Raw genomic sequence first — 26,554 nt, 5'->3', positions numbered from 1 at the left:
GTGTGTTGACATTTTCATTCGCCAAATATGCAAATTCAATTAATTGTGACATTTTTAAAGAAAATGCCAAAGTGACAGGCAATGCGAGATGAGATAATAACAGTGAGATAATACACACAAGGAGGAAGCTTAACTAGATAGATACATATGTGACAAGTACTTCTTGACTGCTTTAAGTGCTGATTTAAGGATTATTGGATGACTACTTTATGTTTAGTATTAAAAGGAAACTCGATATAACATAGCAAATATTTCTTCGTTCACATATCACTGATTGCGTCTTTAAACTACATTCATGCTTCGATTCTGAAGCTATAGTAATCCAGACAGGCATTTCCTTGGAATAGAACTGGTTCAAACATTGACCTACCTAACTGAAGAGTGACCAAGCCGCATGCAAAATCAAATTAGTTGCAAAAATAAAACACAAAGGGGGAAAAATTGTGGCATGCAGTAAAAGTGGTCGTGTTGTTGTTGTAATTGTTGCGTTTTGACGCCTACGCTGCTCGATATATATGTATTTCACTGTTTCATTTTTTTCTTGGATTTTTTTTTGGACATGGAGACACGCCACTTTGCGTTTTGTGTGGTAACCAGACGAGACGATGCAGTCGCGGCACGCATCACGCATACGCCACTTGGGCTAGAAACAGAGACAAAAAAAGCAGAGAGAGCGAGAGTGAGGGAGAGCATACGTACATATGCTGATGAATGAACGAATGAATGAGTGAGTGAGTGAGTGAGCGGATGAGGTGAATGAATGAGTGTCTGCTGACATGGTGTGGACTAACGGCTTGCTGCGATTTTTGGCGCCAAATTGAGCATGCAAAGATCAACACGAAAGCCAGAACACGGGGCGGCCGCAGAGGCCCACATTGCGTATGCGTAATAATGCCTTGCATGCATGTATCCCGCCCCGCCCGGCATATACCCCTCTCTGATGTGCTCCAAAAGGATTGCGTGTCGAGCAACAACAGCAAAACAGCCACAACAATGTGTGATGATAATACCGGCTTACCCCAATGAAGGAATGCATCCTACTAACGCCTACTCCTACTCCCCGGGCCACGTGTTGGGCGTCAGTGCAGCGGGATTTGTATTCTAGGACTTTGCTTTTTCAAGGGCGTGGCATAGAAGGCGGCCCCAAAAATATAAAATCCGGTGGCAATTTGTGTCAATTCTCCCCAAAGACTCTCTCTTGCCCTATCTTTAATCCAAAAACCTCCGCTCAACCAACCTCCAATGTAATTTCTTTAAAAGCAATTCATTTCATAATGGTCTCTGGGAAAAGGGGAAAAAAGAAGAAACTGAAAAAGAAAATGGCAAAAATAATGCAGAGAAAATGTAATGAAATGACGATGGCAATGGCGACGGCAACGGCAGCGACGACGACGACGACGCAAAGACGACGTCGACGACTATGTTCTGTTGAGTCGTAGGAAAAATAAAAATGGCTTTTTGGGGGGCTGAAACTTTTTCGCAAGGAGCCACATGCATTTATCCTTTGTTCGCCTTCTTTTGCTATGCTTCTTCTTCACCCTCTTTCACAATGTTTCTCTTTGCGACGTTTTTATGGGTCTCGACACCACCTCCCTTCCCCCTCCCCAAGCTCTTTAGACAAAAGAAATGGGCCCAGCTCCATCCAGCTCCTTCTCACCCTTAACTTCTTTTTGGAAAGTTGTTTATGGAATTCATTTTATTTCTTCTTCTCATTTCATTTCGTATTCTTTCTCCTCTCCTATTTTGCCAGTTACCGTTGCTGCGTCTTTTCTTTTTCTGCTTCTTTTTCTCTTTTCTGTGTAGATAATAAGAAAATTATACATTTTATTCAGCGAAAATACAAAAAACTATCTACCGCAATGCCCTCAATTTAGTCCGGGCCTTAATTTTGTTTCGTCCTCGTAATTTGCACAAGGCCCTTGAATGACTGCAAGCAAGAAAAATAAAAAACGAATCGAAAGCAAGAAAACGAAAAAAGAAATCGTTTGAAATTATCTTTTGCATTCCAATGCGTCTAACGGTTTCATCATCATCGGTCAATATTTATAATCATAGGTACTTATAAGTCATCAAAACGAAGACTCAGCTCCCACAACCCAATTTGTTATTTGCCAGGTTGCCTTGGTCTACCAATTTTAACCGTTTATCCCTCATTTTGGTTCTCAAGTGCGAGACCAATAATTTGGTTAAAAAGTTTCTTTGCATTTATTTAATTAAATAAATTAATGGTTGAGATGCCATCTATTCGCGGTAACTCGTGGTATATGGGGAGCTTCAATTGTGGCGACAATTTTGCATTCCATTCCGATTTGGTTGGGACGACGACACCTTTGCGGCATGTATGTAAGTACCTACATGTATGAATCGGATTGGGGACTGGAACAATTTGAGGAACATGTCGCCTTGTCCCATCCGGGAGTGCGGTTGGGGCTGACATCAAACGGACATGCCAGTGACAATTACCAGGACAAGAAAAAAAAAACACTAAGAGAAGGACGAGAAGGAAAAAACGAACATCCCATCAGCCATCAGCCAATTAATTTAACGCCAAACAATGTCCTGCAATGTCCTTAGGAGAACTAGGTCCGAGGGCTGTATGTATGTGTATGTGTGTGTGCAACCAAGCAAAAAACTTTTCAAAACTACAACAAAGCGACAAAAAGCACCTCATACAAACAATGGAAAAAACACAACAAATTCTTTAACAGTGACAAAAAACTAGTAAGAGGGAGGGAGGGACAGAGGGCAAAGGTATGTGTAAGTGTGTGTGTGTAGGGGATACGTCCAATATGGCCATGAAAGGGGTCGGGGGCTCATAAATTACAACAGTAATTATATTTAATTACCGCAATTAACTTTGTAATAATGTCAATGAAAATGATGAGACAAAATATGATTAAAAATAATACACATCAAATTCAAAGACCGTCCAAAAGAGACAGACAACACAATCAGACATAAAGAGTGAGAAAGAGTTAGACAATGAGAGAGACAGAGAGAGAGAGGAAAATCCTCTGCAATGAAATATGTCCATTTGCTCGACTTATCCGCTTACAGCCAAGATAATGATGAATTAGCGGCAAGCTTTACCCAAGCCAAGCCAACCCAAGTCAACCTGGACAACCATCATAAATGCATTTATGAGTTTTATTGGCCCAGTGCCCCTTCACAATCCCCTCTTTTCCTACGTGCTATCAGTGTGACGAGATTTACTATGGCATTTCTGTAGGTATGTTTGTGTTGGATTGTGGCATTTTATGGCATTTAATTGGACCGACCACAGATTGCAGCTGAGTTCTAATTTGTCCAGTTCCGTCTGGTAGGAATCTTTTATCTTTAAGATTTGATTCGCGGAAATTATTAAAGGGTCAAATCAAAAAGAATACAATACATTGGCCAAACACTAAGGGACTCCATAAACGTGTATTCAATATGGGTATCTACATAAATACCTCAATTCCTTACCTATACAAAAATGACATATATTTTAGGAATGCTTATCTACTATTAGAATTACAATTACAGTTTTCTTATCATCATATTTCTCTTTGTTAGGTATTAAATATGGTTTATATCTGCCTACTAAAAGATATAAAGATGTTATTCCTAAGGATCTAAGCTAATTTTTGGGAAATTAATGAAAAGTTATGAATTGCTGTTTGCGGATTAGAAAAGTATTGTGATATATAATAGAATATGTCTCAATGATTGAATTCCCCTCTAACGTATCTTATGCAATTAGCTCGTTCTCTTTTATTCTGTCTGCATCTCGGCATCCTTTTCCCACATTTAATTAACTGATCAAGTGGGCCTGTCTAATCGATTTTCAAATAGATATTATACCACCACCAAGAGACCATGACTAAGAACCGCGTGTGTCCATCCTCCTAGGCCATGGGGTGGATTTTCACCTAGAGTTTTGTAAAAATTTTGACCATTGCCATTCTCGTTTGAGTTTTTGGGTAAACTGATAAATGCAATTAATAATTTTGACCTTTTCCATGACGCATGAACGTCAGCTGGTGGCGGCAACATTCCGGACTCTCTCTCTCTTCTTAGCCACCCCAACCCTGATTATGCATGAAAATTGTTCGTTTTGTGTTGCTGCTTTAAATTTTTGTAATTTTTCTCATACGTTTTCCTCCTTTTGTTTCTTTTCCATATTGTGTTGCAGCCTAAAACCACCGCCCAAGGATGGCGTCACAAAGAGCAATCCATCAAAACGGCATCGCGAGCGTCTCAACGCGGAACTGGATCTGCTTGCCTCGCTGTTGCCCTTCGAGCAGAATATATTGAGCAAATTGGATCGACTGAGCATATTAAGGCTGTCCGTTAGTTATTTAAGAACCAAAAGTTATTTTCAAGGTAAGTGAGTGAGAGTGATACAGGAATACTAGGGGAAAACCCCTCAAGGACCATAAGGCGCGTAACATTTTTAGCTATTAAATCGATTATGCTCTAAGACACACTCTACTTTGTGTCTAACGGGTATGGGAAGATGCGGGGGACGAGAGAAGGAATGGAAAGTTACACCGAGCCCCTAAAAACATGACTCATAAATGATTCAAAACTAATTTCAAAGGCCACACCAGGGGGATGGCGACAAAGGGGGCAGAATGAGAGTGAGAGACTACGAGTCACTGAGACAAAGACAGAAAGAGATAGAACTATGAGTCAGCGCCAGGACTCACGCACGTGGCAAAATTAGTGCCACTGACGGATTAAGGTAGAACAAGAAAGGAACAAATAGACAAATATTTTACCAAGTCTTTATTTATTATTGCGTTTTTTTTGTTTATGGATGAGAACATATGTATAACAGTTGCTTGCGAGGTTCGTTTAATAAGTTGGGGAGTTTATAAACAACTAAATTTGAAAGATCTCATTTGACTATATATCTTAATATTTAAAGAAATAGAACTAGAATTAAGGAATCATTAATATAGTGTCCACTTTAATACCTGAAATCAATTGGAATTTCAAATAAATCTAATCAACTTTGTATTGCTAAAAACAAATTTGAGAAGGTTTTGTGTAAATTACTAAGGATCTTCTCAAGTAAAATTTTTCCTAATAGTAGAACTTTCAATTCAATATTAAGAAAGGCTGTTTTCCTCAAAATTTGCTTAGGTAAACCTCGCCAAAGTCTTCTTTATTTATGGTGGGGGAGTGTGGCTACATATAAATATTTGTTTTAATTTAAATGAATTAAAACAATGCAATAAACTTTTTGCCTTGATGACTTTATTATCGGAGAGCGGATTGTCGGTTCATTGGCACTTTCATTTTTTGGCTTTTGTTTTACGAGCAACAGAAATTTAATTGCTTTATTGCTGAAAATTGGCATTAATTAAGTTTAAGTGCAAAACAAGAGACTCTTTGCTGGAACACGCCCTCCCCCCAGAATAACACTAGCAACCCCAAAACCACTCCTAATATAGCATTCAAATTCCATTCTGCTACTACTCCTCCTTCTGTTTCGATTTTTTCAATACTTGAGTAAATATTTTGACAATTAGCGGTCAAACGAAGTTCATCAAAAAAGTAGCAAAAGGAGCAGCAGCAATTCTCCTGGTCTCCTGGTCTCCTGGCACGTGTCATCCGTTGCATTTTTGTTTGGTTGAAAAGCCAATATAAACATTAGTTTCCTTTCCTGGTTCCTGGTGCCAACTTGAATCTCAAAGGAAGCCGCCACGCGGCTCTGCAATGACAATGACAATGACGATGACGAGAATGAGAACGCCGACGAGGACAAGGAAGGGGACAGGGACTACGGCGACGACGATGGGTTAATGGACCAGAACCGTTGCGGCGTGTGGCCCGAGGAGTGGTCCCCTGTTCATTGTCCGGGGGTGGACAGAGGTCAAAGTTTGTTTTCATTTGGTTTTTATTTGTTTGTCTAGATGTTTTTCGGATATTATCAGGATCATTTAATTTACAATTAGTGTATGTTTGCCTTGAAACATTCTCACAATCGAACCTGGGCCCGTCTCCGGCACCGGCAATGGGGCAAATGGGTTTAATACTTTGTTCGATTTGGCGTGTGTCCTTTTTTGTTTTGTTTATTTGGTTTTCTTGGGGAGAGATTAGGTAGGTAGGTAGAGGTAGTCAGTCGAAGGCATTTTAGTCAGGAAGCACTCAAAACGATTAAAATTGATTACAGATTGTCGACGGCTGCTGGAGAAAGGAAAACTTTTGTACATCTTAGTCTGTTTTATGTGCTTATATGTATGTATATATGTATATCTTTTTATATACATAGATTAGGGGGGAGAGTTCGGTGGCTGGCAGACAATTCAACTTCTGCTTTGCGCCCCTACGAGGCCCTTTGCAGTATGCATCCCAGTAGGGGCTCCAGTTGTTGACCCTGACTTGCGCAAAACTTTTGCTTGTCGAACAAAGCGAAAAAAGGAAGGAAAACCAAAAAGAAAAACAAAACGAAAACGTTTTCTCTATACAAAAAGTGTGTGTGTGCTGAAAAGCAAAGCTCATGGCTCACAGTAGTGTGTGGTTCTTGCCACACTATGTATCCCAAGTACATAATGTACATATGTACCACGCCCCACTTGCGCCCTTCTTGGCATTTTCATTTTCTTTTTTTTTTGCTCTCTTTCGGTTTTTGCTTCAAACTAAATAATTAAAGCGCGCTGCTAATGGCCCATTGTCTTTCTAGCTATAGGGGAGAGTGAATCTATGAGGGGGGTTAGGGCCAGAAGGGGAGAGTGCTGCACTGGGAGGGGAAGTAAGAACTGACAAGAAAAAGTGCTGCTATCTAAAAGGGCCATAATTGCTGGCCACCTTATTGGTCAGGCAATAATTGTTAAGACGCGCAATTTGTACATTTTTAATGTGCTCCAATGCGATGAGGGCAGGTTCTTGATCCAAGGATCGTTCGGTCTGTTGGTCTGTTTGGTTGGTTCGGTTGTGGTCTCTAACCCGTCTTGAGCAATGGGTCTAACTCTCTAATTGATGAGTTGCGTAATTAACTGCCAAAGACAGCATTATTTTTGCCCTTGCCCATTCGCCACTATATTGATAGTTAGTTCTTGTACTCGTACTTTCGCTCCTGCCATCACGCGACCACCCCAAACACACACACACCCACCCCATCCCCCATACAAATGGGCAAAGTAATAAAACGTTTTTGATAGTCAAATTTGTGTTATATTTTTCAAATTACAGAAACATAAATTGCCATTAAAAGTGTCCTACAACATTTTATTAAGGACAACAGAAATAGTTGAATTGAAAAGGGAGGAAATAATTAGTGCATGGAATGTCTTCTTTTTCTTTCTTTATTTTTGCTAGAAATCCCTCTAAGGCTTAAAAAATGTATGTTTATGTATATGTATAATGTATGATTTCAAAAATCTTCAAAAGTTATTCGGTATAGCGTTTACCATTGTTTAACTATAACTTAGTCGAATCATTTTCAAATCCTCTTTTATACCATACACCCATAGGGTGTAAGTAACAGGCAGAAGGAAGCTTTTCCGACCCCATAAAGTATATAAATTCTTAATCAGTCATGTCCGTCCGTCCTTCCGTCCGTATGTACACCCAGATCTCGGAAATATCTTGAAAAACTATTTCAATTAACAAGAGGTCTCGAAGTAGATGTATCAGAGTTATTTTTGTTACAATAATCATCCAAATGCTTAATTAAGCAAACTTCTTATGGAGGATAAATTAACAGGGCCTTAAATATAATTAATTAGGCAAGTCAATTGTGGCTATAAAAGTTATCTATTTGGCTCTGGTAGTGTATGATTATCATTTGCCACCCAGCAGATGTATGTACATAAGTCAAACGATATTTGATTCATGTATGTATGTATGTTTGGAAATCCAAAAATAAACAAAATCATTTGCGGCATACATTAACTGATTTTGCAAATTATTTACATTTAAATCGGCTCATCTTCTTGCCAAAAGTTAATGTCTTACTGGTCCATCAGTTCTTGCAACTAAAATGTTCCCACACACGATTGAAATATGATTTGCCCCCCTTTTTCTGCAAAAAACAGAAACAAAAAGCATACCTAATGCCATTACTTGATTACATTTGACTGGGAAGGAGTGGTGTGTGTGTTGTGGAACCTGTACATGGGTATACCAACTGGTTTTTGATCTCGTTTTTGTCGTCATCGTGGGAAGACGTTTGGAGATGACGACAAAAAAAGTCCAAATGTAATTTCCATGTGGAAATGGTTAAGCATATTATTGGTCACATGAGATGGGAAGTCTGAAATTGCAGTTGTGGCAAGTAGCAAGGTCATCCACCCATTGGGTGGTGCATAGATAGTAAATGGGTGGTGGGGAGGGCGGCGAGTATTTTCATGTGTCAGGCCAAGGCTTAGTTCTTAACCTATAAACATACTAACTACATAGCATTTTGTGGGCAATTTTCGTGCGTTGCTCCAGTTTCTGCTTGTTTTTTGGACTCAGACAATGAATAAATGGCAGTCAGGCAGGCAGGCAGGCGGACATGCAATCAGTCAGTCAATTGAGGCAGCCAGGTAAGCAGCAATGCAGCAGGCAAGTGCTTACCTGGTCGATGAGTATTCAGCTATAGAAGGAGGCGTCACATTGTCACGCCGGCCAATGCTCAGCTGTTTAGGTTTAGTCTTTCTCTCTCCCTCCCTCTCTCTCTTTCTCACTCTCTGTCTTTTGATTATTTTTCCTTGTTTTTGGTTTACTGCGAAGCAGACAAAACATTGCGTGACTTACGTAGGTTTCATCGGAGCATTGAAATGCAGAGGAGTCAAAACTATGTCTGGGGCCTAAGTTAAGCATTTTAAAGGGGCTTTAAAGCGGGCTAAGTACTACTCCCTTCACAAAGTGGTTATCTCTCTCTCTCGTGTTAGTTGTATCTCTTTCTAACCGTGTTTGCCCTGTGTCAATAGTGACAGGTTGGATGTCAGTTCTTTTGTTTTTCAATCAATTTTCTGTTTGACATTTACCTGACATATTTGCCTTATGTCGGGGCATGGTAGAAAATATTTGCCAAAAATGTCAGAAAATTTTTAACTTTATTTATTATTATTTTGCACCATGTCGTGCCGGCACCACCAGCTCAGAAGCTCAGAAGCTCAGCAGAGGGCTCAGAGTTGGGCCGTGCCCCCGTCAGCATAATTGGATCCCCATTCTCGGTGTATCTAGTGAGTTGGTGCAATGGTATATGGCGATTATGGCGCAGTATCATTTTTCGGTCTTCTTTCACTGTTTGTATTTTCCGCTGCTGCCTCTTCTTCTTCTTTTCTTATTCCTTGTTGAGTTTTCCAGGTCTGCGCACGCTTTTCCGCCATTTTGTTGGAAACGCCCCCTTGGCGTATAGCGAGCGAGCGAGAGCAGAGATTTGTGCAAGATTTAGCCAAGTTCATCCACCGTTGTTAATTTAGTTCCATCCGTTTGGTTTTCTTTTTTTGGATTTTGCTTTTTGGTGGTGGTTTTATTTTCCAACAACTACTTTAATGGCCAGAGCGAGGGTTGATCCAGAAAAAGTGTATTTTATTAGTTGATGCAATAAAACACAGAAAAAAAACAGAAAGGAGCAAGAACAAGAGAAAAAAAAATGAAATTAAATGTGCCTTAAATGCCAGCAGATTTGTTACCTTAATTAAATGGGTTTATGCACGTAAAACAAGGAAAATAAAAAGCAACAACTAAAAAAAAGGAGGAATATATGAAAATATATTGTGTACATTCGCATATTTTAACCACGGCAACAACGACAGCAACAATAAAAAACGAAATGTAAACTGAGCCTAATTAAATTATGAATAATTACATACTTGGTCTTGGCCACAGAAATTACACGCACATGCGTATATATGATGCAATTTGTTAGGCCCTGGTCTTGAGGGCTTGCTGCCTAGTCCCTGGCAGTCCTAGGACCTCTTCCTTCCTTCCTTTGGCTTACTTCTTTCATGCTAACTGTTTGTGTGTTTATCGCACTTTCACTGAAATGAACAATCTCGCCTGCCGCTTGACTCTCCAGGTCGGGCACTTTGGTTAATTTGATAAAAAGCCCAAGCCTGGCAGAGATTACACCAAGGCGACTAAGTGTCCAACTCAACCGAATCCATCAGCCCCAATGGGTTCAAGTATTTAACTTTCTTTTTATACCCTTACCAAAAAGAGTTTGAAATTTAAATCTATTCAACGAATTAATTTCATATTTTCTAGATTCATTATATCAACAAAGATTTCTACAAGAAAGATTTTTACTAAGAACGATTTTATTTAATATTATCCATTTCTTATACATATATGGTTCAGGCAATTGTATTTAGAAATATTTTTTAAATTCACTTCGCCATTTCCTGCTATCCAGCTGGGATGCTATTCAAGGATCTTTAATAGAATCACAAAATCTTAGAAAGTGTACACGAACTTCGTTATGTTAATAATTTACAGGACTTGGCTGGGGTTTGCTTTTCTTTTTGGTTTTTCTGAAAAGCTGCTAATTGAAATTGAAGCCTCTTGGCTAGGGGTTGCATTTTGTGGTTCTTGGTAAGGTTTGCCATGCGTAAATTAGGTTTAGTTTTAGTTTAGTTAATTTTGTTTTTTTTTTGTGGGTTTTTTATTTTTTCCATTTGCGCTCCAGATAAAAATCATAATTTATGACATCAGCTGCCGTGGCATATTTTATTTATTTTTTTGTATGTTTTTTTTTTGGGTTGTTGTTTTATATTATAATTTTTCCTTTAGTGTGGAGGTTAATATTTGTGAAAATATATTAAGTTCCATTTTCTTTTATCGTTTATCGCGCATAAATCAATTTTTGTGACAAATTTATTATAAAAAAAAAACAAAACATAACAACAAAATAAAGGACAACACAGAAAGGAAAAATAAAGCCAGAAGGAGAAGAAACCCAAAAATGGCCTCCGTCTGTATGAGTAAGGGTAGTAAACCCCTGCCTCCCTCGCCCCCTTCGCCTCTTTCCTGTGACCCATTCAACCCATACTCTCTTTTGGCATAATGTCATAATACTGGGAGTCAGTGCCAGGCGCCTTAAAGGTGGCAAAGCGAAGGAAAATGGTGCAAGTGGGGGGTGGGGTTTCGATATATAAAGGGGATGGAGAATTTAGTGTGGGGTGTAAGAGGTGGAGGGTTCACAAACAGGACTCATAAAATATTACAATGACACCATAAACAATTTTTAGTACTTTCGACAAGCTGTAAATATTTATTGTATATATATATAAGTTTATAAATATATATATGTATGTATGTGTATTGGATTTTTATGTTACTATGGTAAAACAATTGAGCGAGTTATTTATGACGAGCCTGTGTATAAATTATTTATGGTTAATAAAATAAAAAATTTACTCATAAATATTTAAGTTTTTGTTCAAACTCTCTCTCTATCTCTCTCTCTCTCTCTCCGTTTCTCTCTTTCAATCGCTCTTTGCAGTTGTTATGCATAAGGATAAGGAAGAGAATGGTGTCCTGCCCCATATACACGCACACGATGGCTACAGAACCAGAGAATTGGGAGCCTTCGAGCATGGTCTGCTGGATGGTGATATGTTCCTGCAGGTGAGTCAAGTGATATAAGGGAGAAGTGACCAACGCTCTCTCTCTCTCTATCGCAATTTATCTTCATCAATATTTCCTTTTTGTGTGCTGTATTTTGTATTTGGATGGCTTCATCACCCAGTCTCGTAGGCCAATCGAAAGGACACAATCAATCAAAGCTTGTTAGCATGCCGTTGAAACACGCAAACGCTTCTCAACTTTCAATACCTCCTCCTCAAAAAACAACAAAAGCAAAACTGAAATAGAAGTAGAGAGCGATAGAGAGAGAGAGAGAGAGGGGAGAAACAAAAACGAATTGTATGCAATTAGTAAGTGTCCAAATTAATTAACGTAATTGGAACTTGAACATGTGTTAGCCTAATATTTTAGTAATTAATATCCTCAAGCTTAAGCAGCTGCAACAAACGAGAGCAAAACTATTTCATGCCTTTATTCAGATCGACTTAATAATACCCACTAGAACTAGATAAACTTTACTAGGTGAGACTCTTAAAGTTAGAACTTCAGATGAATTTCTTATTATCCTCATCATATAGGAAACAAGGAGCTTTATGATAATTGTTTAGTCAGAGTCTAAAATGTGCGTTAAAGAATTCCTTCAACAGGCTAATGATTTTAACACGAACTTGATATGCTCTTTTACGCTTTTGACTAACGAGATTAAAGTGTGTTTAGTCAATTGTCGACCCCCCTTGTAGTCCCTCATCGCTTCTGAAAATTGCATGTTTTTGCTGAATTAAATTCTGTATTGTCCAAGTGCAGTGGCGGTGCAGCAGTTGTAGTAGTTGTTGTAGTAGTCCAAGGCGCCAACATATGCACTTGTCACAGTCATGACAGTTTAATTTAATGTGCACATAGCTCACCCAGCTCGGGCCAACGAACGAATATACGGGTCCAAGTGGCCGACGTACGGACAGACACACGCAATTGTGCAACATGCGCTTTAGACGCTTGCCACATTTTTTGTTGCTTTGCCATCGAGTTGGTTGTTGCTTGTTGGTGTTGGTGTTGCTGTTGGTGTTGCTGTTGGTTGTTGCCGTTGCTATTACTCCATACAATTCAATGTCAAAGTCTATGTGGAACTAACCCCCAAAACATTATCATGCACAATTGCAATTGCAGTTTCGTGTCCATGTGCATTACGTATACGCAGCGTGGAGAATGCAACAGAAAAACTACACACACACACACACACACGACAAACACACTGTAACTGTAACAATAGCAGAAGCAGAAAGCAGAAACATTTTTGAATGCAAGCCAAAAACCGTAAGTTTTTCTTCTTGTTGCCTTTCCGGCAAAAACAAAAATAAAAAAAAAGAAATAGTACAAAAGGGGGGCTAGAGGCCGGTACATGCAGCTAATTGCCCGACTTCAGGGCTGCACAATTGTGCATTTCCGTGCATATTTTTAGTCAGTCTAGCCTGAAAAGGGTTGGAGCTATGGCTAAAGGTGAGTGTATGTGTGTGTGTGTGTGTAAGGAGGGGGAATGGGGAGGGGGTGTGCATATTTAGTTTTAATACCTTGGGTATTTGTTACCTGTTGCCCGTTTTCAATTGCTCATGGAAGTTTTACTTTTTTGTATCGCTGGGTCACATACTCACTCGGTATTATCATTAGAAAATGGCGTTTTGTCACGCAGCTGAAGAGTGTGTGTGTGTGTGTATACAACCATCTCGCTTGCACTTTCATAGGTACACAATTCACTTCACTTTTTAGCCAAAAACACTTTCGACTTACATACATTCTAAGCCAAAGTCGGTTAAATTAATTAATTTTAATTAAACTTTTACAACATTAGATTGTATTTCATTTCCATACTTAAGCTGGATAGGCTTTTTACATAGATGTATGTATAATCAACTCTCACCAACGAGCTTTATTAAGCAATTATCTAGACGTATATGGCCAAATTGGATGCCAAACTAGACAAGCAAAACCAGGCAGATTATCTGCCAAGCTCTGCCCAGTCAGATTTTCTTCTTGACCGCTAGGAAATGGTTAAATAATCGCTGCCAACTTATCAAATCAAAAAAACAACAAAACTATAAAACTCTGATATGCAAGATACAAAAGTATCTTCTGGCATTTCCCCCTCGCCAGCCATATTTCTCCTTTAACCCATCATCCTATCAAGCCGAGAGACGGGCGTGTATTATTAAAATCGCATTAGAAGACGCCGTCGTCGTCGTCGTCGTCATCCTCATCGCCGCCGACGAGAGTAAACGATGCCGTTGCCATCGAGATGATGTCTTGTATAAAGTGTAGCCCACACCAGGTGGGGCCAGGCACATTCACATACAAACCGAAATGGAGTTGAAGAATAGGCGAGCAAAAGAGATGGGCAGAGCAAGTGGAAAACAATTAGACTGTGGAGAAATCTTTCTTTCTTTGTTGCCTTGCTTATATGGCTTATGATGAAGATGAAGAGAAAAACCACAAAAAACACAAAAATAGGAAAAGAGTGCCCCGCAAGCATCAAATCAAATTAGACAAAATGGGGGAAAACCGACGAATGGGCAATGCATTTGCACAGTGGTTACAAAGCCATCAAGAACTACATGTATGTTGCAGGCTAAAATTGTAATCCTCTAAAAACAGGATTAGCGAAAAGGAATTTAATTTGGTTTACGTTTCTAAGCTTAATTAGCTTACAATTCTGTTAAATCTATAATGAATTTTTCTTGATATTGATATTAGCTTTAGGGTATAACATACTTTTCCCAAAAACCCATTAACAGGTTTTGGATTTTGAATTAAATTTCAAATTTGTACTTCGATGGTAGGGAGACATGTGAACTTAAAAAGACTTATTGTTAGTGGCCACGATAATATCCTTGTCATTAATCTAAATACTAGAGTAAGTTTTAACAGATTTTATATTCCTTTTTTGAATACCTTGTATTTATTAAGATAAATTAGTATTCAAATGCAATTATGGGATGCTTAGTTAGGATTTACCACTGTGCAGCCTCTGTACCATGCAACTCTCTCTCTCTCTCGCTCGTTCGCTATCTCTGGCTAACACACAGCCTCTCCTCTTGGCCACATGTCGCTACCGTTGGCTGAAAGATCTTTATGACGATTATTGATGAGTCCATGGGACTGGTTGGTGAGAAGCCTATGGCTGTGTGTGTGCGTTTGCGTTTGCGTTTGCGGCTTGATGACAATCGGCCAAGTTTCTTTATTCACATTCGCCATATTCACATTTACATTCATATCCATATCCATATCCATATCCTTTGCGGGCTGTTGATGCGTTTTAAATGATGACGCCACTTAGCGTTTATGTCGACTAATGCCAACTCTCGAACAACAGGTCGGAGTAGAGCCAGAGAAGAGTCCACCATTCGGTCTGCTCTGTAATTAGCAGCAATCGCGCGCATTTTTCTCTCGCAACTTGAAAGGAGTTGCTGCAGTTACCCAGCATGCGTATATCAGAGGATGCAAGGATGCGAGGACGGGGTTGCAAATTGATATTTAAATATGCCCGTATTAATTACAAACCGTTTGGCTATGTTTCTACATACATATGCACATAAATATATGGTTATTGTTTTTTTTTTGTTCCGTTTTTATTAATTACTGCAGCACCGCAGACTAGGCACTAATGGAACACCAGCAAATTTGTCTTCAGATTCAATTTCACACGTTACACGGCCTTTTAGCCCAGTTTGCAGTTCGCCAAATGTTTAGGTTTCAGTTCCAGTTTCAGTTCAAGTTGCTTCGATCTACTACCAACTCCAAATCAACAATACCATGTTCAAAAAATAAAAAAAAAACAACTACAACAAAATCGCATGCGTGTTGGCCATTAACAGCTAATAAAACTCAGCTTTAAATGCAATCTAAAACAATAAACTGTGCTGAATAATCCAGTGACTTATGGAATATAGAAACTTTTGCATGATTTTTTTTTTGTGTTTGAAGAAAGATTTTCAGGCGACAGGTTTCTGTTTCTATATATGAGACTAATTACAATGGTTCATCTTTCTGTTTTTTCCAACTTTTTTGTGAATGAATGAAACCTGCAATTACATAAATAAAACAGAACCCAAAAACCAAAAAACAAGAGTAGCCACCACCAAAAGAGAGTCCCGACTTCAATGATGCTTCCATCTCATTGATTTAATTGCGGACCATTTCCTGGTTGAATCTCGAATCAGTTCGAATGAAATGAGCCGCTTTTAGCGCTGATTACGTTTTTAGCCGCAAGTTAGCGCCAAGGTTCAGTTCGGTTCAGCTCAGCTCATCTCAGTTGAGATTGCCTTCGGTTCATTCATAGAAGAGTTAGCCACAGGCTGTGAATGAATGATCGCCATCATATTCATTCATAATGCATATTTGAGCTACTGTCTGAGAGTTCTATCGATATCGGGTTTTATTTGGCTACTTGTTGTTTGCTCTGTGTCTCTGGCCAACAGCCAGCCAGCAGCAGCATTTAATTCATAGTTTTGATTTAATCATTTTCAACATTTCTTTTTCTTTCTTCTTCCAGGCCCTAAATGGATTTCTAATGATACTGACATGCGAAGGCGAGGTCTTCTTTGCCACGCACAGCATTGAGAGCTATTTGGGTTTTCATCAGGTAAGTGAAGGTGGTATTGCCTGCTATCTCCCTCCCTCTGTTATTCTCTGTGGCTGGGTCTTTCTTTGTGAGCATCATTTTGATTGATTTTAATTGCATTTGGATTTTGGGTCAACTCAAGCGGAAGTTTGACTAAAAACAAACAAACTACCCGATGGAATTATGAAATATTTGCTGTCCCGATTGCAACAGTCATAAATTAAAATCAGATCAGGTTAGCAGAGGATTGCGCAATCGCAGGAACAGGACAGGGGCGTGGCATCTTCCTCACTCTGTAGCAGCCGCAGCAGCATCAGGCTCTTTGATTTAGTTGCTCTGCTGAGCAGACTCACAGACTCAGTGGCCGGAACATGTGCCTTTGGCCAACATGTTTTGGGCCTAACTTGGCCCCTTTCTGCTGATTCTGTCTTTGTGTGTATATGTATGTATGTGTGTTTGTGTGATTTTTTTTTTTGCCTACTTTATGGTATTGGCGCTTGTCGAATGGAAATTGAAATTGCAGTTAGCTTTCTACATCATTTCCCTCCTTTTGCATCTTGCACATTGTGGGGCTGCTGCTGGTGCTGCTTCTGCTCATTGGGCTTTGGTTTTTAATTTAGTTGTAAATGTGTAAAGCGGCACTTGACACGCCCCGTTTGGCAGCTCAATTAAAAGCAGAGCTATCGAGGATTTGGGGCCAAATCATCATCATCATCATCATCATCATCATTATCAATGGAGGAAAGAAAGTTTTCTGTTGTTGTTGCTGGTAGCCCTGTTTGATTTCTGTCCCTGGTCCAGCATCAGCTCCTGTCTCTGGCGCGTGCAGAATTTATGTCTCAATTTGTGGCCAACATGGGGCGCATTTTCAATTTGCGCACTTTTTGATTTATACGCCCCGAAAAAGAGTGGACCCAGAGAGTCCAAGAGGGAGGAGAATCGCAGGTAGAGAACAAACAAAAGACCCAATAAAATCAATAACTTATTCCAAAAGAAAATAAGGAAACGGTTGATTGACCTCGGAGAATCCCTGTTAAGTCTATTTTAAAACTTTCTGAAATGGTTTCTTTTTGTTTATTTTTAGTCTGACATTGTTCATCAATCTGTGTACGAATTGGTCCATTCGGAGGATCGCGAGGAACTGCAACGCCAGCTGTTGTGGAATAGTTTTCTGCCCGCGGACATGAGCAGCATGCAACTGAGCGAGACACTGGCTCCGGATAAGGCTTTGTACTTGGAACGGAGTTTCACTGTTCGTTTTCGATGTCTCCTGGATAATACGAGCGGTTTCCTGCGCCTGGACATACGGGGACGCATCAAGATATTGCATGGCCAGAATCGAAAGACAGAGGAACCACCTCTGGCCCTGTTTGCCTATTGTACACCATTTGGTCCACCCAGTTTACTGGAGATACCGCACAAGGAGAACATGTTCAAGTCGAAGCACAAATTGGATTTCTCTCTGGTCTCCATGGATCAGAGGGGCAAGCATATATTGGGCTATGCGGATGCCGAACTGGTCAACATGGGTGGCTATGATCTAGTGCACTATGATGATCTAGCCTATGTGGCCAGCGCCCATCAAGAGCGTGAGTTTCATCTGATTGATTAAGTTTCGCAGCTCCAACTAAAAATTCATTATGACGTTTGCTTTTTTGTGTTTAGTTCTGAAAACAGGAGCCTCGGGCATGATTGCCTATCGTTATCAGAAGAAGGACGGTGAATGGCAATGGCTCCAGACCAGTTCCCGTTTGGTGTACAAGAATTCTAAACCGGATTTTGTCATATGCACGCATCGCCAGTTAATGGACGAAGAAGGTCACGATCTTCTGGGGAAACGAACTATGGACTTTAAGGTTAGCTACTTGGACACGGGACTGGCATCGACATATTTCTCGGAGGCCGATCAGTTGGTTGTGCCACCGAGTGCCTCACCTACTGCCCATTCGCTGCCGCCGCCGGTGACGCCGACACGTCCCAATCGACGCTACAAGACCCAGTTAAGAGATTTTCTATCCACTTGCCGCAGCAAGCGCAAGCTGCAACAACAGCAGCAGCAGCAACAACAACAACAACAGCTGCAGCAGCAGGCGGGTCAGCAATCCTCACCACTGGCTGGTCAATTGGTGGGTTCTCCTGCTCCTGCTGTGGTGGAGTATCTGCCCGATCCAGCTGTGGCAGTTGCCGCCGCCTATTCCAATTTAAACCCAATGTATACAACCTCGCCGTATGCAAGTGCCGCTGATAATTTGTATATGGGCAGCTGCAGTTCGATGCCAGCGAATGCTTTCTATCCAGTCAGCGAGAACCTATTCCATCAGTATCGGCTGCAAGGAGCTGTCGGTGGCTATTACACCGACTATCCGCACTCAGGTCCACCCGCCTCGGCGTATGTGGCGGCAAATGGATTCCTCTCCTATGATGGCTATGCCATTGCCTCCAAAGATGAAACTGGCAAGTACTATAGCGGCTATAGCAGTGGCTATGGTAGTCCCACTTCCACGCCCCAGGTATGTCATTTACAACGAGATTTTGATTTGTGCAGCGCTCATTCGTTTCTGGTTTTTGTTTTAGCAAATTGCCCTCAAGACGCCCAAGTCATCGCCACAAGTGATGGAGGTAATATCCTGCTCATCGGATGGACCCTCGCCGGTGGCCGGATCCACACCCAATGGCAATGTTGGCAGCTCCCTGGCGGTCACACCGAAAGTGGAAACAGCGGCAGGCGGTGTGAATCCAGTTACTAGCCAAGATCCCTACGAGCGTCAAACGGTCCTTATGTGGGGCACCACTCATTCCAGTGGGGTGCCACTGAATAGTCTGCAGGATGGACGTCCTCCTGGCGGTGGTGGTGGCACTGTCGGTTCATCGACATCACCGCAACGCTCTACGCCGCTTTCCAATGGCCTGGGCTATGAGCAGCAGCAGGAACCCGCGGCTGCAGCCAAATGGAATGGTACCAAAGATCTGTCAGGAAAATCGGCTAGTGCCTCAACCCCGGAGAGCTATCAGCTGCAACATGATGACTCTGGCCTCTACTCGGCTTCATCGCACACGACATCACCTCAGCAGCAGCAACAGCAACAGCCGTCTCGTGGAGTGGGTTCCAATTCAATGCCAACACACAGCAGCACCGGCACAGAACAGCAACCGCCAAGTTGTCACCAACAGCAACAACAACAGCAACAACAACAACAGCAGCAACAACACCACCATCATCATGCCCACGCTCATACGCATCCGCATGCACATTCGCATCATCATCATCGTCCGCATCACCATCATCCGCATCCGCATCCGCATCCACATGCGCATTCGCATTCACACGAGGCCGCCGCATCAGCTGCCGCAGCCCATAGTAGCGAGGTATGGTCGCCAGCCTCCTACACGCAATACTCGCAGTATTTCACCTATCATCATCCGCACCCGCACCACCATCCATCGGGCCCGGGTCAAGGCGCCCATGCCCATGCCCATCACTTGCACCATGGCCACCAAGCCCGGCTAGGCTAGCCTAGACTAGGATTACAATTATGATAGATAGCAATTGCACACACAATTCCACCACTCAAGCACCCTTCACTTACAATACCTGCCTGCCCTACTCTACTAACCGTAACGATCCTCCTCCTAGATCATTGCCCAACCGCATCCGCATCAACAGCAGCCACAGCCACAGTCACAGCCGCTGGCTGCATACACGTTGCAGCATCATCAGCTGGTTGAAGTGGAAGACAGCCAGAGTCGATCTCAACTTAGATCCCCGGTCGCCTTGCCGGGTGTAGGCAGTATACTCAACGGTGGCGGAACCGGAAGAGAGGTTGCTGCCTCTGCTTATCAGCAACTGGTAATATGTGCCGCAGCCGAGGAGGGGATATCAGCCACAAGGAAGATCTCCAAACAGCATCAGCTCCATCAGCCGCAGCCGCAGCCGCCGCCACAGCAGCAGCAGCAGCATCATTATCAAGCAACCCAGCATGGCCAACATCTAATATATCCGGCAAATATCACAGCTCATACGGCCCTGGCATACGCTCCCCCGCCGCCAAGTGCCGGGGCCGCCTATGCTGATGGCAGTCCGTTGCTTTCCTTCTCCGAGGTGACCAACACTTTGCTGAACCAGTGAAGATGTGCAGCTGATAGACAACCAGAAGCACACACACACCCAACATAAACAACCATGTTCAACAGTTTTGCCAAAATGTGGACTATGACTATCGTATCTTCCATAATAATCACAGATCAGACGAGGAAACAAGAATAAAATAATGCAAATATTACCCAATGTACACCCTATACACACACACCTCCCCCCGTATTGACCCACTTCTGAGTCTTACTCCCTCCTTAGTTGATTTCGATAACGCAAACCAGAAAATGAGAAAGTGAACGAATTCTATTTATTTTTACTGTGATAATTTTAACACTAGGTTTGCCCTGCATCCATTGAACGTATGTATCCATAATCATAACCATAACCGTAACCGTAACCGGAACTTCCGCTGACTACTTGACAGAAGCATGATGCACAAAGAACGAATCACATAATATTCAAATTTAGATTCAGTTGTAGTTATAACCAAAGATTCGCATTAACAATATGTAAAGTTATACATAAAACTATTTCTATTTAAGTATAAACCATCCATCGTATTGGCTTCGGTTTATAGCGCCAAAATTTGTTTACATTTCATATGACGAAGCAAATAAAAATAAAAACAAAACAAAAACAGAAACAAACTTTTAGAGAAACTCGTTAAAATTTAATCAGCTTAACTTGGAAATAGATTGATGATAACTATCAGAAGCTTGTATGAATACATATATATATATAATTAATATAAAATAAGCTACATTTAGATATAAAAGTATTTTCATGATTCCTATTTGATTTAGCAATGTAACAACAATTTCCCAAAACCCCAATTCCTTCTAGCCGAATACTTATCGAACTAAGTAATCCCAAATTAATCCAGTGTATGTACGATGTATAAATATTTAAAAAGTGAGAACAGTAAAACCTTCTTCAACTTCTAGTCGCCCGCATAAAAACAATTTACTTATAAATAAATATAACAAATTTTATCTATTTAATAAAACTACAAAATATTGTAACGTACAACTCGTTTTGTTTTGCTAATTTTTCAACTGCCATCAATGAAGGCAATACTTGATTTTTTATTAGGAATACTTAAACATAACAAACGAAAGCAAAATGTATGTACCATCGCCTACCCAAACAATCAATCAATCAGAGCGAAATAAATCTAGAACCTATTTAACATAGTACATTGTATCTTCTTTCTTTAAAAACATCTATAAATTGTATAAGTTAAAAAAAGCGAATTATTTTTAAGTGATTTATGAGTGCCACACTTGAGTTTACTTGGTTTACTTGATAAAACCAAGAAATAATTCTTAAATCTTCTCAAATCTGTAACTCGGCCTATATTTGCGAAATTTATGTAGGTTTATCTCTTTCTCCGGTTGTAAAAAAATTTCTAATTTTATGGCATTTAAAACAGGATTAAAAAGTACTTTTGTAGTTTATTTTGAGCAGGTTCAAATTTTATTTAGGAGTATGCCAATCGAATAATAGGGATTTCTTATTTTTTTGTTTCAGACATTTTTCGGATATATATACATAGGTTTAGCTATGTACCTTTAGAGATTTTATATATAAAGGTGTAGCAAGACCAACCCGTGGATGGTCCTTTTAAATGCAAAGGATATAGCCAAATGGTTGATCCCGTTGGCGATTTGTTTGCACTGAGGACGCCCTGTCGTCTGTCACAGAACTAAAACGTCGCCCATTAAAGAGAAAAAATCATAAAAATTTTTATGCCTCTGTAAATTTATTATCAATCTTCCCTTACCTTCAACGTTTTATCTTAAAAGTCCAATATTTGCGATAGAACGGCCTACAAATTTAGGCTGAAAAGTCACTGTTTTCGACCGATCGTTCCTATGGGAGCTATAGTCATCCAATCTTGGTCAAATTTGGTACAGACATTAATAAGAATATTAGACTGATAAATACTAGTTTTTATTTTATATAAAATAATAAGACAAAGGTCGAAGTTAACACCGGCCCTTTGGTTCAGTTAAGGCATACATTGACTATTCGGTCCTGAAACAGCAGGCCTTGCAATTTTGGACACCATTCTCCTCAATCTGAATTTGTTAATATATTAAGAATAAATCATCAAATAATCGGACAAAGAAAAACTTATCTTTTAATTTGTCCTTTGGTTTAAGGCACATTTTACAGAATTTTAAAATGTTATGAAAACAATGAAAGGTTGGAATAAAAATTATTGGCCTGATTTTTAAAAAAGTTGCGACTTTCTCATATGTCGTATCAATTTTCACGAAATGTTTTCTTATGCCTAAAAGTACGCTATGAATTTGTAATAAAAAACAATCAATGACTCACATGACTTGGCATCTTTTGGGAGAAATTTGTAAAATTCATTTTTAAGTGACAACTGATAATATTAGTTTGTTTTTGGTTAGTTTGATGCGGCCTTAAAACACAGTCTTTAAATACAGCGCGCTGAATAATCCTTTAAAGGATACTATACGTCAACATAATTTTTTTTAGCTAAATGCTATAACTACTAATTTGATCAGTAAGTACATATTTGACTCTACTCTCTTTTCTAGGCATGATGAATTAAAGCAAAACTATTCAGGGGCAAATTTAACCGCAAGCCAAGCCAAACAACAAGCCACAAACCTTTTGGCTTAATTGGAGGCTTTGCTGCATTAATTGACAATGACAACAAACACACAAAACACTTTGATTGACACCTAACAATCATAATCATAATCATTCCCCTATTTTGTTTTTCGTCTTTTTGTTGGGCCTAAACGCCACCGCAACAGCAACAACAAAGAGTTTAAAGATAATAGAAAACGAATAAAAAAACACTCGTCATAGATTCAGAGATTTACTTAGTTATTCACACAGCAATAAAAAGGTTTAATCATTGAACGCAACGCACCCGAAATAAGTAACCAATATGTGGGTTGTTTTTTAGTTTACGCTGATTTCAAATGATATATTCTACACAAAGACGATACAAATACATAGAAATTTCCTGCTATGTAGCTTGTGTTATTCCAAAACATTGACTTCTTCTAAGGTGCCTCCATCCAGTTGAGCTAAAACCAATTAATCACTCACACCAATTTCCTATGTATGCACATCGTTGAACCAAATTTCGTTCGTTCAAAGCATTGAATATTGAAAATATTTGTTGTAGTTTCTATTTGATGGCTTTATTGTTGAAGAGCCATCGTACTGAATGTTGTTTCTGCTTTCAATTGTGGTTATTTCTGTTGCTGCTGCTGCTGCTGCTGCCTGGGATGCCCTGTGGCTCTCTGTGCTACACTTGTTGCCGCTTCTGATGCCGCCTCTCCCGCTCCATTGCCATCGATTTGAAGGTTAATCCCATAGAGAAACATTGTAAAGACAATACATATATAGGCTACCATTTTGGCATTTCAGAACATGTGTCGCCCCCAACCCCAACACCACAAGTAACAAAAATCCAACTGAAAAAGTTAAATACCTTAACTAAATATAAGAAAATATTTCAATAGGTAGGTACTTGAGGCACAACAAATTCTCCAAACAAAATATTGAATTTGGTTATAATCATTTGGAACCATTTTATTTAAACAGACTTTTTAAAGTCATTAGGAAAATGATTGAGTTTTGCAAAGTTTAAGTCATATTTTTTTCAAATTTCTTCCTTTTTCGTTTTTGCATAAAATTGGATTGAATTTTTCAAAATCGAGTAAGATGATTATGTCAGATAACGCCAAAACCAAATTTTGATAGAAGTTTTTTAATTTGCTCTATATAAAAATGATCGAGTTGAAACTATGCCAAGTCTGATGAAGTCATATAACCCGGTTATGATTATAGAGTGTATTGGAGCATACAATTAGTTGGTATATTGCTTGTTAACAACAATTATTTTGTGGCTTATTGTTGGCCAAGTTCGTGTCTTGAATCTTTCGTTTCTTGACGCATCTTTTGTTTCTTTTTTCCTTTTTATGGGGTTTGGAGGAAGCAATATTTTCTACACGGAATGCCGCCATATAATAAATCAATGAAAATCGGAATAGAAAATATAACTATATATATGTATGTATATACATATGTATGCGAACAATTAACAAAGTGCGCCGTTTGTTTGCTTTGATTTACTTAACGTTTTACCCATTTCGGTTGACCTTTAATAGACGTAATTCGTGTTGTTTAGATTGTGCCATGGGGCATCTAAGCAATTGTAGGTCTAGAGCTGGAAGATGGAGCAGTTTTGACTCTCACACTGAGAGGTGCCAGCAATTGAACTTCACTTTCAATTGTGAGTGCAATCAAATGCTACGAATAAGTTGATAATCTTGGCTTATTCAATGCGCCAGCCTCTTCACGTTCGTCACTTAAGGTCAATGATATGGCAAGTTGACCGCACGCCGGACGCAAAAAGCCAGCAACAACAAAAGCTACGATGATCATCACTCACCGTCTTGACCTTGGCCCCCCCGAGTATTGTTGGGTTTGACAAATTTGTAGCAGGGGCAAACACAGAAATTGCCACTTAAACTGGGCTCGCTATGTGACCGGATGCAAGAAATTCGTGAGTCTTGAGTTCGGGCATCAACAGTGACGATGGCAAAGGCTAAGGTGTTTACCCAGTAGACGTCTAGATATTTATACAGCTATTTAGCACCTTAAATAAAAAATCATAATACATGATGTTGCAACAATTTGCCTATACTATATATTACATATTACTCGAATTTACTCACTTACTGTTATCAATTATGAGATTTACGCCACCAGCGAACCGTAGACCAAAAGATCGTGTGCTATCATTTTTCAAGTTTTTTAATAAACGTGCGAATCTTTGCTGTTTATTGTCGGATGGGAAACCTTGTGTCTTGGTGGTGGTGGATAACTCTTGTATCAAGATGAATTACGTCGAATTGCACCAATTTGGCAATTAAACGTGTGTATAACCCACAGTGAGAGCGAGATAGGGAGAGAGGACAGAGATGGGAGTAGTTTGATAGAATGAGAGGGCGATGGCTAGAGAAGAGCATAAATGGCATCTACAATGCTGGTTTGCTAGCTGCTGTGTGACCTTCATTGCTGCTGCTGCTGCTGCTGCTGCTGACGATGATGATGATGACACACCTACACAAGCATTCGCACACACACACACACATATATGTTTATACATACATAGGTGTACATAGTTCTCGTTCTCGTATGCTGTAGGCCTCCACACCTTCTTCTATGACTATTGAACCCGTTGACATCGCCTGCTAATTGTTAGAAGGAAAAAAAGAACAAAAAACTATGAGTCGAGAGCATCAAATGTAAAATTCGTGATATGCAAGAATCTTTAAAATGTTAGAAATGTGAGCAACTAAACCAATTGTTATTACATAAATCTGCAAGCAATTGAAATACTTTTGCAAATTTACAAAAAGCGAGGCGTAAATAGTTATGTAAATTAAAGGTTCTTATGATATTTGGTAATAAAGTAACAAACCTTTCTCTTTACCAGTTCGTCGAATAACGGTATTTCTTCTCAAAGAATGTCTTCCGGAAAAATTTTAACACGTTGACATTTGTTTTTGTTCCGTTTTGATAATAATCAAAAAGGTAGCCCTACAACCATGATTTGAAATTACGACTTTCGGACATTTTTACATAAGAAAAACACAACTTGATATAATCTAAATAATAGCCAGAGCACTTGCCTAGGAATGAATTGGATTACTAATCAGTCCATTACATTGCCATGTTGGTACAAACTCAATCAACAAATGGCTAACGAATGCAATTTCTAAGCTTTTTGTCGCCAGGTTGGAATTACCCGAGTTGGAATGTTAAAGTTGCAAAAATGGACTCCAACTTAATCACTCTTGAATCATGTAACACATAGGTAGATGTTATCAGATAAATTGAACAAACTATAAGTAAAAGAAGGTGAATCATTTTGTCGATTTGTCAATGCCTTTGCCATATATCAAATCTTTTTGGCAAATACTTTAAGCAAAAGACATCAACTATCACTCTAACAATAACTTGACCTTAAAAACGGATTTTTTGTGTCAAATGGAGGTAGCCCAAATACTGATGCTGCTGATGCTGCTAGTGCTTCTGATGAGGATGATGATGACGATGATGAAGATGGTAATGATGTTGATATGGCCAGCGTCATCATTGGCAAGTCATTGCTCACCCAATTTCGAAAACATATTAACTCACACATTGAACGGGACTTACTTACCCAAATGTGCCCCCAGCTTCACCCCGTCATACACACAACACTTCTCCCCTCCACACACACACACACACACAGTATCCAATCCAAAATCGACACTAAGACAATTCCACAATAATAATAA

At 39.8% G+C, this 26,554-nt stretch overlaps 1 protein-coding gene and 1 long non-coding RNA gene across 4 annotated transcripts in view; one reads left to right on the top strand and one right to left on the bottom strand.

The window, feature by feature from the left end:
- LOC6650761 (circadian locomoter output cycles protein kaput) overlaps positions 1-20,824 on the top strand; it is a 28,555-nt gene extending 7,731 nt beyond the window's left edge. The window contains exons 2-8 of one of the 2 annotated variants that reach the window (XM_002072735.4): positions 4,175-4,365; positions 11,426-11,550; positions 16,049-16,138; positions 17,202-17,706; positions 17,783-18,627; positions 18,692-19,447; positions 19,752-20,824. In XM_002072735.4, the coding sequence (XP_002072771.2) occupies positions 4,175-4,365; positions 11,426-11,550; positions 16,049-16,138; positions 17,202-17,706; positions 17,783-18,627; positions 18,692-19,447; positions 19,752-20,243 (3,004 nt within the window). In that variant the 3' untranslated portion in view covers positions 20,244-20,824. Of the gene's footprint in view, positions 1-4,174; positions 4,366-11,425; positions 11,551-16,048; positions 16,139-17,201; positions 17,707-17,782; positions 18,628-18,691 lie in introns of both variants that reach the window. The other variant, XM_047009503.1, reaches the window with a different exon arrangement.
- Positions 20,825-23,880: 3,056 nt separating this feature from the next.
- LOC124459809 lies at positions 23,881-25,835 on the bottom strand. 2 transcript variants are annotated; one of them, XR_006953821.1, is made up of 4 exons: positions 25,693-25,835; positions 25,380-25,462; positions 24,944-25,304; positions 23,881-24,864 (listed from the first exon to the last, which is right to left on the bottom strand). It is a non-coding gene; the product is annotated as an uncharacterized LOC124459809 (long non-coding RNA). The 2 variants fall into 2 exon arrangements; XR_006953820.1 differs by having other exon boundaries at positions 24,948-25,304; positions 25,693-25,834.
- Between the last annotated feature and the right edge of the window lie 719 nt (positions 25,836-26,554).

Source organism: Drosophila willistoni, chromosome 3R (genome assembly GCF_018902025.1).
Source record: "Drosophila willistoni isolate 14030-0811.24 chromosome 3R, UCI_dwil_1.1, whole genome shotgun sequence".
Lineage (NCBI taxonomy): Eukaryota > Metazoa > Arthropoda > Insecta > Diptera > Drosophilidae > Drosophila > Drosophila willistoni.
This window is presented reverse-complemented; position numbering and strand designations above follow the sequence as displayed.